The sequence below is a fragment of the Oncorhynchus kisutch genome, linkage group LG2, assembly GCF_002021735.2.
Source record: "Oncorhynchus kisutch isolate 150728-3 linkage group LG2, Okis_V2, whole genome shotgun sequence".
NCBI classification, from domain to species: Eukaryota; Metazoa; Chordata; class Actinopteri; order Salmoniformes; family Salmonidae; genus Oncorhynchus; species Oncorhynchus kisutch.
The window spans coordinates 32105241-32119359 of record NC_034175.2 but is presented as its reverse complement, the minus strand read 5'-3'; the positions used below and the strand labels follow the sequence as shown (position 1 = coordinate 32119359).

The window sequence follows — 14119 nt, the reverse complement described above, 5'->3', positions numbered from 1 at the left end:
TGCTCACCGTTCTTGTGATAATTTTGACCCCACTGGGTGAGATCTTGCGTGGAGCCCCAGATCGAGGGAGATTATCAGTGGTCTTGTATGTCTTCCATTTCCTAATAATTGCTCCCACAGTTGATTTCTTCAAACCAAGCTGCTTACCTATTGCAGATTCAGTCTTCCCAGCAAATCTTGCTTGTTTGTAGGTGACCAAATACTTATTTTCCACCATCATTTGCAAATAAATTCATTAAAAATCCTACAATGTGATTTTCTGTACCTATGATGAAAATTACAGGCCTTTCTCATCTTTTTAAGTTGGAGTACTTGCACAATTGGTGGCTGACTAAATACTTTTTTGCCCCACTGTACACATAATTTCCCACCTCATGATGCTATCTATTTTGTGAAGTGCACCAGTCTTTCCGGCAGCATTGCACCCCCACATGATGTTGCCACCCCCATGCTTCACGGTTGGGATGGTGTTCTTTCGCTTGCAAGCATCACCCTTTTTCCTCCTAACATAACGATGGTCATTATGACCAAACAGTTCTGTTTTTGTTTCATTAGACCAGAGGACATTTCTCCAAAAAGTATGATCTTTGTCCCCATGTGCAGTTGCAAACCATAGTTTGGCTTTTTTATGGTGGTTTTGGAGCAGTGTCTTCTTCCTTGCTGAGTGGCCTTTCAGGTTATGTCAATATAGGACTCGTTTTACTGTGGATATAGACACTTTTGTACCTGTTTTTTCCAGCATCTTCACAAGGTCCTTTGCTGTTGCTCTGGGATTGATTTGCATTTTTTGCACCAAAGTACATTCATCTCCAGGAGACAGAACACGTCTCCTTCCTGAGCGGTATGACAGTTGCGTGATCCCATGGTGTTTATACTTTCGTACTATTGTTTGTACAGATTAATGTGGTACCTTAAGGCGTTTGGAAATTGCTCCCGAGAATGAACCAGACTTGATTTTCCCAAGAAGTTACGCAAAGAGGCACTGAGTTTAAAGGTAGGCCTTGAAATACATCCACAGGTACACCGACAATTGACTCAAATGATGTCAATTAGCCTATCAGAAGCTTCTAAAGTCATGACATAATTTTCTGGACTTTTCCAAGCTGTTTAAAAGGCACAGTCAACTTAGTGTATGTAAACTTCTGATCCACTGGAATTGTGATACAGTGAATTATAAGTGAAATAATCTGTCTGTAAACAATTGTTGGAAAAAGTACTTGTGTCATGCACAAAGTAGATGTCCTAACCGACTTGCCAAAACTATAGTTTGTTAACAAGAAATTTGAGGAGTGGTTGAAAAACGAGTTTTTATGACTCCAACCTAAGTGTATGTAAACTTCCGACTTCAACTGTTTTTACATAATACACAAAAAAGAAGGACCTGTTTTGACTTGTGAGCGCCACTTTCAAAACTACTGGCTGAAATTATACAAAAGAGTGTGAGCATCACTTTAAGTGTTCAGGCCAGCAATAGAGACTTTCCCTATTAGTCACTATAGGCCTTAAGATGGCTGTCATTTTGTTGATGCACAACCCAAGATGGCTACCCCCATGGTCATATTGTAGAGCAGGGGTCTTCAACATTTTCTTGCCCTTGAACCTCTGGCCAGGCAATCTGGCGACTGAAGGACCCCCATCATATGTTTGCAAAACATGTTTTGGATCTGGTGAATGCCTCACACTATTACAGCTTATTGTGAAATAGACACACATTAGGCACGCAGGCACACAAAAAGTCCACTTTTTTGTGTGTATTACACAATTTTCAACCCCAAGGCATTTTGTGTGTATTACACAATTTTCTTTCTTCATAGCGCATAGGCTAGCTTGGTGGCTAACATTAAGCTAGGCTAAGGGTTAAGGTAGGTGGTTAGGTTTAGGGGTTAAGGTTAGGGTTAGTTAACATGCTAGCTAAGTAGATAAAGGGTTAGGTTTAGGAGTTAGGTTAAAGGGTTAAAGGGTTAAAGGGTTAGGGTCAGGGAAAGGGTTATCTGACATGCTAAGTAGTTGCAAAGTAGCTCAAAAGTAGTAAAGAGTTGCAAGGCAGCTAATTAGTGAAAAAGTTATCCATAATGAGATTCACACAACCTTTGGGTTGCTAGACGTTCACATCCACCCACCCATCCTCCCTGACCAACCTCCCACTTATTGTTTATGTATTAAGTAACGTACTGTCTTTATCTGTGATTGAAATGCACTGTATACAAAATTGTGTACTGCACAAGAAAAAATGTACTCTTTCGTGTGCATGTCACAAATTTCCAATAAGCAATTTGTGTCTATTCCACAATAATCTGTGATACTGATTTGGTGAATGATAATGACAAATAATCAACATTATAAAATGAATAGATTTGGTAGATAGATGTCCATTCTAATGACCTCCCCACAATATACACTGAACAAAAATATAAACGCAACATGTAAAGTGTTGGTCCCATGTTTCATGAACAGAAATTAAACATCCCAGATTTTTTTTTTTGAAACTCACAAAATTATTATTTCTGTTATTTCTGGACTAATTTGTTTACCTCTCTGTTAGTGAGAATTTCTCATTTTCCAAGATAATCCATCCACTTGACAGGTGTGGCATATCAACAAGCTGATTAAACAGGTGCATCTTGTGCTGGGACAGTAAAAGGCCACTCTAAAATGTGCAGGTTTGTCTCACAACACAATACCATAGATGTCTGAAGTTTCAGGGAGTGTGCAATTGGTATGCTGACTGCTGTAATGTCCACCTGAGCTGTAGCCAGAGAATTGAATGTTTGTTTCTCTACCATAAGCTGCCTCCAACGTCGTTTTAGAGAATTTGGCAGTACGTCCAACTTCTTCACCGGTGGGTTGTACATACCCACAGCTGTTGACACTGTGGGTTTGTACAACAGAAGAATTTCTGCACAAACTGTCAGAAACCGTCTCAGGGAGAATGCAGTTCGGCGTCGTAATGGCTTCAGTGGGTAAATGCTCACTTTCGATAGCTGGAGAAGTGTGCTCTTCACATATGAATCCCGGTTTCAACTGTACCGGGCAGATGGCAGACAGCGTATATGGCATTGTGTGGGCGAGCGGTTTGCTGATGTCAACATTGTGAACATGGTGCTGGTGGGGTTATGATATGGGCAGGCATAATTTACAGACAGCGAACAAAATTACATTTATCTATGGTTGAATGCACAGAGATACCGTGACGAGATCCTGAGGCCCACTGTCGTGCCATTCATCCGCTGGCCATGTTTCAGCATGATAATGCATGGCCTGATGTCACAAGGACCTGTACACAATTCCTGGAAGCTGAAAAAAATGCAGATCCTCGTTTGAATACCCCTGTTCGAGAGGCCTACTGTTCACACATTAACGTAGTCACCTAGCATGCTAAAGCTATGCCCAGCCGCTAATTGTATACTGCATATATAACTGTGCTCTGTAGCCTAGCGTGCCAGCTGCTGTTGTACATATTACTGTGTGCTATGTTAGCCATATTTGCCATATTTGCTAATGTTAGAATGTCAGTTGTGCTCCTACATGCTGTGCAGTGTATTACACCCGCCAGCCCATGGACTAGCTAGCGTGCTAGCTCATTGCTTTGTATATATTGTTCCCTTTGGGTGCTATGCTCGTTTATTAGTCTATGATACAAGATGCTGTATGATGCCTTGATGTAACATTGCCTATTGCCATAGCACATTGTGACTGCATAGTTATCTGGTATGCTATTGCTATCATGTACATTCTCTATTGTCATTATACAGTCACTAGCCTGTTATTACCGCAATATAAAAACATTCTCTGTATTTCTCTCTCTTGTAGAAAACACGACCACTAATTCCCTCCTCTGTAAAGTTGTGCATGTGTGCCTTCCTTGGGTGTGGAGTAAAGTGTGAATTGTATCCTTGTCTCCTGCTAGTCATTATCAGTCATTTTATCGGGACTCTGGGACAGTTGCACCTATACTAACCTATTTCGGAGCCCACCGACCAACAGGTGGCTCCCTTCTTTTTTTGGTCTTCAGAAAAGCCATATACACTGATAGTACAAAACATTAGCAACACCTTCCTAATATTGAGTTGCACCCCATTTTGCCCTCAGAACAGCGCATGTGCACGTGAATTTGTATACAGGTCCTCACTCACACAAAGACATGCATGCAGATACCAATGCAGGTATGAATACATATGCAGATGCGCACCAGCACAGACACACACACACACACACACACACAGACACATACTTAAGCAAGGTGAGTATCAGAGTTTGAAGATCTCATCTACATTGAACCAAAGCTGTACATTTGTATAGCTGAATGACACTTTTTCCATTTATTTTACCCTAAATAAAATGTATCAATCAATCAATGTTTTATTCAATGTTCTTGATGTATACACTGTACATATTCAGTATGTGATACACTGTTTGTATTCATGAATTGATCTCTTCTTTTTTTGGCCCTCAGACACGCTAGCTTGTCCACTGAGTGTACAAAATATTAGGAATAACTTCCTAATATTGAGTTGCACCCCCTTTTGCTCTCAGAACAGCCTCAATTTGCCAGGGTATGGACTCTACAAGTTGTCGAAGTCGTTCCACAGTGATGCTTGCCCATGTTGACTCCAATGCTTCCTACAGTTGTGTCAAGTTGCCTGGATGTCCTTTGAGTGGTGTACCATTCACTATACACATTTTAGTTATTCATTATGTATTAATGATTCATAAAATCATTCATAAGATGTTTAATATAAACATTTAAATAAATCCTTCAAAAAAGCATCCAACCACTGCTCTAGACCAACTAAGTGTTGCATTCTAAGTGTGTATCTAACCGTCCTCTTCGGTGTGGTGTGTTAAGGGCTGGCAGCGGCGGCAGCTGCCAACGCGGCCATTGCCGAAGCCATGAAGGTGAAGAAGATCAAGCTGGAGGTGATGAGCGGCTACCACGGCAACGCCAACCAGCATGGGGCAGACGGTGAGAACGGAGACGTCAGCTCCAGTGTGGGTGAGTCAGTCATTGTGCCCTTCGCGCACACACACACACACGCGCGCGCGCAAGTGTACAGGTGAATACAGGTCTTCACACTCACACGAAGACATGCATGCAGATAGCAATGCAGGTATGAATACCTATGCAGACGCACACAACGGTACAGACACATAAATAAGCAAGGCGAGTATCAGAGTTTGCAGATCTCATCTACATACAGCTTGTGTTGAACCAAAGCTGTACATTTGTATAGCTGAATTCCACTACAAGCCACTACAAGCTTGTATCCAGGAAGTATCACAACCGGCCGTGATTGGGAGTCCCATAGGGCGGCGCTGGATTCCAAACAAACCTATTCTTGCCAGTGTGGAGCAGAGTGTAGACAGTTCAGAGAATACAGGTTCAGTTGAAACATCTACAAAATATCCTTATATGTTCACTGCAGTTCTAACTTGGCTAGTATATTAAGTTGGATGTATATTAAACAATTGTATCATTATTTGCATTTGTCCACGTCTTTGTAATGCAATGGTACATTCTATCTGTAAAGTCTTTTTCTCTACTGCGCTGTAAAATCCCCCGCCTTCGTATCCAATCTAAAAACAACACAGACATTGTTAATACAAAGTTTAATCCATGAACACTGTATCCCAAAGCTATTAGCCATAAACTCAGTCTCTAATTTATTTTATTTAATCACAGCAAGAGCATTGCTTTTTCAATATGTGCCATTTCAATTAATTATTAGCCCACAAATGCAGACAGATTTTGCTCATATCGCCACCGAGCCACTTAGCGTATTGTGGAAAATGATAATATAGTGTTGAATTATTATGAGCCCATTACAAATTATAGGCTCCATGTAATCCCTAAAGCTTTGATACACTAAATAGTGTTTTCGATTCACTTACTCTTACTAAGTGTCTCGACAGAAGTACTTGACGCTGTATATTTGGGTAAAAACAGGATGCTGTCACTAAGCAGATTGAACAAAGCACAATTCATGAGCTCTGAGGTCATCAATCCCCAAAAAATGAAAACGGGTCTACGACCAATGAGAAAACGAGGCTACGAGGTCACCGAAATCAAGATAAATGGGAATAAGAACAGCAAGGCTACGGCAATGGAGCTAATAAGAAACTGTTTTATCTTTTTACAATTTAAATTGTAACCTTGAGCACACGGCCAGCCAGCCAGCAACACATAAGAAAGCACTCCCTGAAGAATCATAATTCTGTTGAAGGGAGCAGCGGTGTGTGAGTGCCATTGCGTGTGTGTGTGTGTTAGTGTGTGTGTGTGTGTGCGCGTGCGTCTGTATGCATATCTGTGTTTATTTCTCTTGATAGGCGTGTGTGTGTGTGTGCGCGTGCATGTGTTGTGGATGGGTGTGTGTTTGTGTGCGCGGGTGCGTCGGTCACGACATTAGCTCCCTGAATGAAATATATGGCGGGGACGCCTCTCAGCCCCATCCACAATCAATTGGATTATTTTCCTTTAATATTTACTTGCAGCGATGAGTTGCTTGTGTGCATGGTGATGAACAGTCTGCCACTGGTGTTTGAAGGTGACCTGTCACTGCGTATGGACAAATCTCTCTCGCAGAAATGTAGAAAATAAATCATTAGGGGCTAGGCAGGCAGACAGAGGACCCATCTCTCTTTCTCTCTCCCCCTTCTCTCTTTCTATCTCGCCTGTCTCAAATTCTCTCTCCTTCTCTACCCTCTCACTCACTCTCCATAGATTTAAATTGGCCTCAGATTTATGATTTGAATGAATGCTTCGTTTGGTCAAAGGAATGGCTTTGAGACAAATTATGTTTGGTACTGAAGCCATCCTTATATTACTGGGTGTCGCAGCAATCTCTTGTTTATATCAGCTACTCTCATGTGACAGGGGTGGCCAGCAGAAGTCATCTAGATAATCCACAGGAGATACAGTATAGTCTCTTCAGATGGAAGAAAGGAACAGAGATAGAAAGGAACATTTACTGGGTAAAGTATGTGTCATTATTTAGTTTTAGCGAATCACACAACTGCGAGGAGTGGCTCCTTAAAAAGAGGTGCACAAGACATGTAAGGCACACGCACGGGGGAGGGTTATAGGGAAGATGTGGGAGATGATTGGTTGGTGCCAATGCCTATGCGCCGGGAGTTTCTCCCGGTCTTTCTGTATTGGCTAAAGAAGGCCACACCAGACTCTTTCTCTTTTGGGCAGAAGTGTCTGGGAACAAAGTTAGTATAGTATAGTCTTATCAGATGGACAACGTAAAGAGAGCAACATTTAAGCAATGTTTAAAAAGGGAAAGCCAACACTTCTTCCACATTTAAAATAGAAAAAGCAACGTTCTGTCAATGTTTCAATTGCTAGTTGCACCTAAAGGTTCGTTAAAATAGACCAGGGAGGGTCAGCTATTCTAAAGTTTAATTTCTTCTCAATTACTTATCTGGTTAAATGAAATGGCCATATTTGCAAAGGGATCTCTTTCATTGCTAGGGAACATTTATTGCGTTAAAACAAAAACAGATCCTTTGACACATACCATGAAGAGCATAAATGTTTTGCTCATGTTTGCAATATAATCTGCTTCACTCTCAGCACTCAGGGCCTTGCTTAGGATATTGCTTAGGCTAATGCCTATACTTCCCTGCAGTACTTAGTCCCATGTCTAGCTTGGATTCCTGCATGCCTAATATGTCCTGGTCTATAGTCCATTATGCCTGTGGAATCCAGGCCTCTAAATCACTTGACAGATATAGCTGTATGACTGTGCAAGAGGGGAACTTGATTTGGCCACTGCCTTGTTGGGCTCTGTTGGTCTGGACTCAATGCAGGGCAGTTCTGATGAGGAAGTAAATAAATGCTCTGTTTTAAAGAGAAAGAGAGAGAGAGAGAGAGTGTGAATATAAAATAAAATAGTAATTCAGAAGGGTTGAAGGTGAGGATGATAGTGTAAGAATTGTATAATATTACTACTACTTGTTCTAGATAAAGGCAGACACAAAAGCAGAGACAGAGAAATGAAATACAAATACAGAGGTAATGTTAGAGGCAGGGACAGAAATAAAGGCAGGGACAAAGGCAGAGACACATGCAGAAACAGAGAAAGGGACAGAGGCAGAGGCAGAGAAAGACAGAGGTAGAGACTGTGAAGGACACCCTATTCTGTTGGTGGAGTTGGATTGCTGTGTGTCTGCTGCCATTTGTTGGTGTCAATGGAACACGCTAATGTTTCTCTCCCACATATGAAATATTAATCACATTGTTTCCCCTATATTGATATTCGTTGTCGCCACTAATTTTCAGGGTTGTTAAAATATTTTCAGTGTACACTTAAATGACTAAAGCCAGATATAAAGTATGTACTGGACCTATTGGAGCTATGTATTGTTTAATAAGATAATCTTTGAACACTAACAATCACCAAACTAAAAACTAGATTTTCAGGGAGAATCTAAAATTCATAAAAGTTTCATGGCATGGGGCCCCGACTGATTTTGCTATGTTTAAGTCACTTAAATAGCATAATAACATGGCATGAGCCATGGCAAAATGTGTAGAATTGCAGGAAACTAGCTTTAAAACTGTAAAATGTTCTCTCCACCCAATGTCGAAATGTGTAGAATTGGAGGAAATTACATTGCAACATTTTGTCTCTGTGGCTAAGAGAAGGGCCGTTAAAATGTTGGGTTGGAGACGGCACCATTGGCCTTGTCCACTCTGACACCCACAAAAACCTTGCCAACGCTGTTGAAAAAAAAGCCTAGGGGAAACACTGAATCACAAATAGACCTTCCTGTTTGCATCAACGTTATTATTTATCAGGAAAAACATGCAGCTAGCTCAACTCAACCCAGCCAAGTGACCACACATCCTGTCAAAGGGGAGGAAGGGAGGTAGGAGAGTGTGTGTGTGTGAGAGAGAGCTTGTTCTCTGATTAGACAAAACGTTTGTCTCTCCCTCTCTTTGATTCTTCCTGACAGTCTTGTGAAGGAGGTGGTGTGTGTGTGTGTGTGTGTGTGTGTGTGTGTGTGTGTGTGTGTGTGTGTGTGTGTGTGTGTGTGTGTGTGTGTGTGTGTGTGTGTGTGTGTGTGTGTGTGTGTGTGTGTGTGTGTGTGTGTGTGTGAGCATCCATGTTGCTTTCAAAGGGGCTCAGAGGCCCTCACAATGTGGATTGTTCCTGTGGCTGTCAGGAAATGCCACAATTACAGATCACAAAACCAGGTTAGAGCGCATGTGGCACTAGGCCTTTCAGTGTGATAAACAGCCAGCCAGCCATTCAATCCCAACGCCCTAACCCCAACCACAACCTTCATTACCGGGACAGAAAACATTGTCAGCTGCTGCCCACTAACAAAAACCTGCCAATTTTTTTTTCAGGAGTGAGAAAAGAAAATACTAAGACCATGAGCCAGTAGAACAGAGAAGAGAAGAAAACACCCCTCTCTTTACTGTTTTCTCTTTTCAAGCCCCCCCCCCCCTCTCTCTCTCTCTAAAATAGACATGACTGGTTCAGTGACAGATTCTCTGGGAACCGTAATTAGTAAGATCGTATCATGTATCGCTGTTTATTCTCTCTATGTTGTAGAGCTCCATCTCTTTCTCTTCATCTCTAACCCCCATTCTCTGGCCATGCACCTGACTCCACCTCACCGCGGTGACAGTAATGGACCTTACATTTGGTCTGTAATTAGGTGTGGGAATTCCATCTGTCATCATCCAGACAATGCTGTCATGTACATCTTAAAGGGATACCGCAAGATTTCAAAATGAGGTTGTTTATCTACTTAGTCAGACGAACTCATGGAAAACATTTGTATGTCTCTGCGTGCAGTTTGGAGATGATTGAAGTTAGCATATTGTTAGCTTAGCCCAATTGCTGGAAGTCTCCCGGTACAGTAGCCAGCTCCTCACATAAGCAGGACAATAGAACTTCTAAATACTCCAAAACTAGGCGGTTGGTCATTTATAGTATTACAAAGCTATACATAGTAATCTATATTTTGTGAATGTATCTAATAATAATAAGAAACTATCCACTATCCACTTCTTCATTCTTATATATATATATATATGTGTGTGTGTGTGTGTGTGTGTGTGTGTGTGTGTGTGTGTGTGTGTGTGTGTGTGTGTTGCCGAGCTGGCTGGGGCCCCTGAGAGGGCTCCGTGAGGAGAAGACCACAGCTGTACACAGCGAGCAACTAATTGGCCCTTATCTGGCTGTCCCATTCATCTTCATTTTTTACCAATTACTGAGCATTATCTGTGTTCTCAGTTGGCTATGGGACTTAATCCTTTTTGGTTAAGCTGCTTGTGGCAGCTTGCAAAATTTTAAATGGGGAAGGAGAGCGGGAGGAGGGAGAAGGGAGAAGGGGAGCAGAAGTCACAGCGATAAACAAACTCGGGAAACTTCCCATCAACCCCCCCCCCCCTCGGAGGAAGGAATCAATAAACAATGACATCACGTGAAGGGGAGAACAAAGAGAGGGATAAAAGAGAGAGAGAAAGACACAGATAAAGAGAGAGAGATGGAGGAAAGGACAGGGGGAGAGAATCAATTATCGGCATTATAACTCAGGTCCTTGTTTGCAAACGCAGCGGCCTCATTGATTAAGCTTGCTCCGGTTGCTCTTGCCATTATTGACTTGTTAAAACCATATTTTCTCCTCATCAGTGGGTTTCATGTTTGCGGTCGTCAGCAGACAGATAACAATTATTTTAAAAGGTCTTCATCAATTATTCAGGGTGTATTCATTTTGGCAAGCTCCAAATGCCCCATGTTAAGTTTTGGTGTGTGTGTGTGTTTTTCCCCCCATAGCAGCAGAGAACTGAACCAGGACACATTGTTCCTCCAGACGGTACATCAACACAGTTAGCCCTTATTATCTGAGATCAATGTTTAACTAGGTTTCTCTATATATGGGGTAAACACTAAGATAGGCCATATAGCATTGATTGTATTGCACACTGGGTTAGAATATATGTTAATTGTTGTATTCTGTAGAATGTCTTTCTTTTTATGTCTGTGACTGTGTCTGTATGTTATGGTTTAGTAGAGGAACAACAATTAAACCATTGTTATTACAATAAATACATTACAGGATGTAGAAATTACTGTGCATTAAATCACACGTAATAATCCTGGAAAATAATCCTAGATATGATATCAAAAGCAAACCTGGATAAATAAATGTAGACTAATAAATACTGTAAATAAAATAAGTCCATCTTCATGCAGTGTGCAGTGCCTCCTACTCTTTGAAAGGGATATTTTTTGGTCACAAGCTCTGCACCAGCTGTCAACCAAGCTTCACTGCTGCAATTTAATTAGTCAGTTGATGTCCTTTCTAATAATAAAGCTCTCAGGGTGGAAGGACACATCTAGCCACTAGCTAGTGCCTGGCTTTGTTAGCCATGTTAGCCTCCTTAGCACTGATGGCCTAGGATGTTAGCTTGGTTAATACTTGTAAAATGACTTTCTTAATTGTGCCTGAGGAGATAAATACAGTTTTATCAAACTGAATTTAATTAGCACTGGTGGTCTAGGATGTTAGCCTTGGTTAGTGCTGGTGGCCTAGGTCTAGGAACTTAACTTAGCACTGAACTGGTGGCCTAGGGCATTGACTGTCTGACTGCCTGCCCTCCTTCAGACAGACAGACAGACAGACAGACAGACTGACAGACTGACTGACTGACTGACTGACTGACTGACTGACTGACTGACTGACTGACTGACTGACTGACTGACTGACTGACTGACTGACTGACTATATAGACTGAACAAAACTGTACAGAGGATTTGTCTCTCTCTCTCTCTCTCTCTCTCTCTCTCTCTCTCTCTCTCTCTCTCTCTCTCTCTCTCTCTCTCTCTCTCTCCCTTTCTTCTCTCTCTCTCCCTTTCTTCTCTCTCTCTCTCTCTCTCTCCCTTTCTTCTCTCTCCCTCTCTTCCTCCTGGACTTTGGTCCTCCCAACCTCTCTACTAGTGACTCAGGCCCAGGGGAGTCAGGTGACAGATAAAGCAGAGAGCGACACACACATTTTTATTTCAAAAGATAAACTCGATAATCTTAAATGTATGTTAATGAAGTCAAATGTCCTTGTTCTAATTTCGCTTGCATTCGGCTTTTAAGCATCCGCTTTAAAATTTGAATATGCATTATGGGGGAATTGTGTGGAGGCACACAAATGCAGATATAGATTAGAATATCAAGGAGAATTGATTAAACATTATTCCTGTAATGATCCATATCAAGTTCTATCATCTTTGAGTGGCAGTGGTGGTGTGGCAGTCTTATTAGAGCTGTGAGAGAGAGATCAAGAGGGAGAGAGAGAGAGAGACAAAAGAATAGAGAAAGGGAGAGGTAGAGAGGATCATCACAGAAATAGAGGGAGAGAGGAAGACAGAGTAAAAAAGTGTGGCATGCTACACAAACCACATGGCATGCAAATATTTGTACAACTGTCTCTTGCGGTTACCTCACTACGACAGGGGCATGGTTAAATAAAAACAACTGACCAGTCGACTTGTCAGCCCTCATCAGCATTAGGGCTTCCTTCTTCATTAATTGAAGTGATTAATATGAAGGGCTTTGATGCAGCGGGTGATGCATGCGTCGGGGCTGTCCCCTTTGTAGCATCCACTGTCAGGTTGCATTTAGCAGGGATAGGGGCTGACCTTTGGGGAGTGAAGAGATCAAGGCAATTTGAAAAGACAGTGTCACTTGGGTTCAATGTGATACTGTGTAATAGATGACATTCCAACCTTTCACTGATGACGGGCTTTCGCAGGTTTTTTGAGTGATGTGAAATAAAGTGGTTATGAGGGCACACGGCGAGACCCAGATACAGACACAGGAGGCAGATGGTTAGAGTCCAAGATGTTTATTAACAATCCAAAAGGGGTATGCAAGAGAATGGTCATGGACAGGCAAAAGATCAAAACCAGGTACAGAATAGCAGGCAGGCTCGAGGTCAGGGCAGGCAGAATGGTCAGGCAGGTGGGAATGGAGTCCAGAAAAACAGGCAAAGGTCAAAACGGGAGGACTAGTAAAACAGAATAGAAAAGCAGGAGCACGGGGAAAACACGCTGGTTGACTTGAACATACAAGACGAACTGTCACAGACACAAGAAACACAGGGATAAATACACCAGGGAAAATAAGCGACACCTGGAAGGGGTGGAGACAATCACAAGGACAGGTGAAACAGTTCAGGGTGTGAAAGTGGTATTGAAATATGCATGCATTTGGCTGTGAACGCGTTTGAATGTTAATGATGTTGATAGAGTCATTTCACAACAAACACAAACAAAGATGGAGGAGACTAAGTACTTGTGTCGTGTAAAAATATTATATACAGTACCAGTCAAAAGTTTGGACACACCTACTCATTCCAGGGTTTTTCTATATTTTGTCATGACTTTCCCTCCTGGGTGAGGATCAAAGAGAGCCACTCCCCCCCTCTCTCCCACCAGAGAGGAAGGGGGGAGTGGGGCCGATTCTATGACTTTAACGAACAGTTGTAAACTTTCTCTCTCTGGATCTGCAGTATGGAGAAGTCAAAAATAATTTGTGTAGAGAGAGAATTTGACACCAAAACTCCAACATCCAAAAGTGGATAATGAAACAATATTTCCAACATAAAGAATGTGGGAAATGGTTGGTGGGGATCAAAATAATAAATCCTTGTTGTTGTTTTGTGATATCATTAAGGACGGTATAACTAAATAACTGTAACTCTAAGAATGTATATGTCCCATCTAAATGTTGTAAAACGTATATGGTTAAATATGAAACTATTTGTGAGAAGATGAAATGTGATTTCAGCCTTCTAAATTAGATAACTGTTTTAACCACGCCCACGTGAGCAAAGACATTGTGGCAATGTCATGGATCCGCACTCCAAGGCGAGTGGATAAAAGGACTGCTAACAAAATTTACATTAGACCAAGCAGGTGGACGGCGTTGAGCTGGACGTCACAAGTGGTTAGACTCTACGAGAGGTGACTACACGTTGAAATGGTTTAAAACTACAAGACCAGAACATGGTTACAAACTTTGAAACTTTAAACAAAGAAGAAGACTAGACTAAGACATACACCATCTGCAGCTCTGCATGTAAAGTTGTCTAGAACTTTGACCAAAG

General features: G+C 41.7%; 1 protein-coding gene across 4 annotated transcripts in view; it reads left to right on the top strand.

Annotated features, from left to right (window-relative positions):
- LOC109865261 (dachshund homolog 1-like) overlaps positions 1-14119 on the top strand; it is a 259894-nt gene that overhangs the window by 167470 nt on the left and 78305 nt on the right. For all 4 annotated transcript variants that reach the window (XM_020453381.2, XM_020453386.2, XM_020453374.2 and 1 more), the window contains exon 3: positions 4847-4993. In XM_020453381.2, the coding sequence (XP_020308970.1) occupies positions 4847-4993 (147 nt within the window). The remainder of the gene's footprint in view (positions 1-4846; positions 4994-14119) is intronic.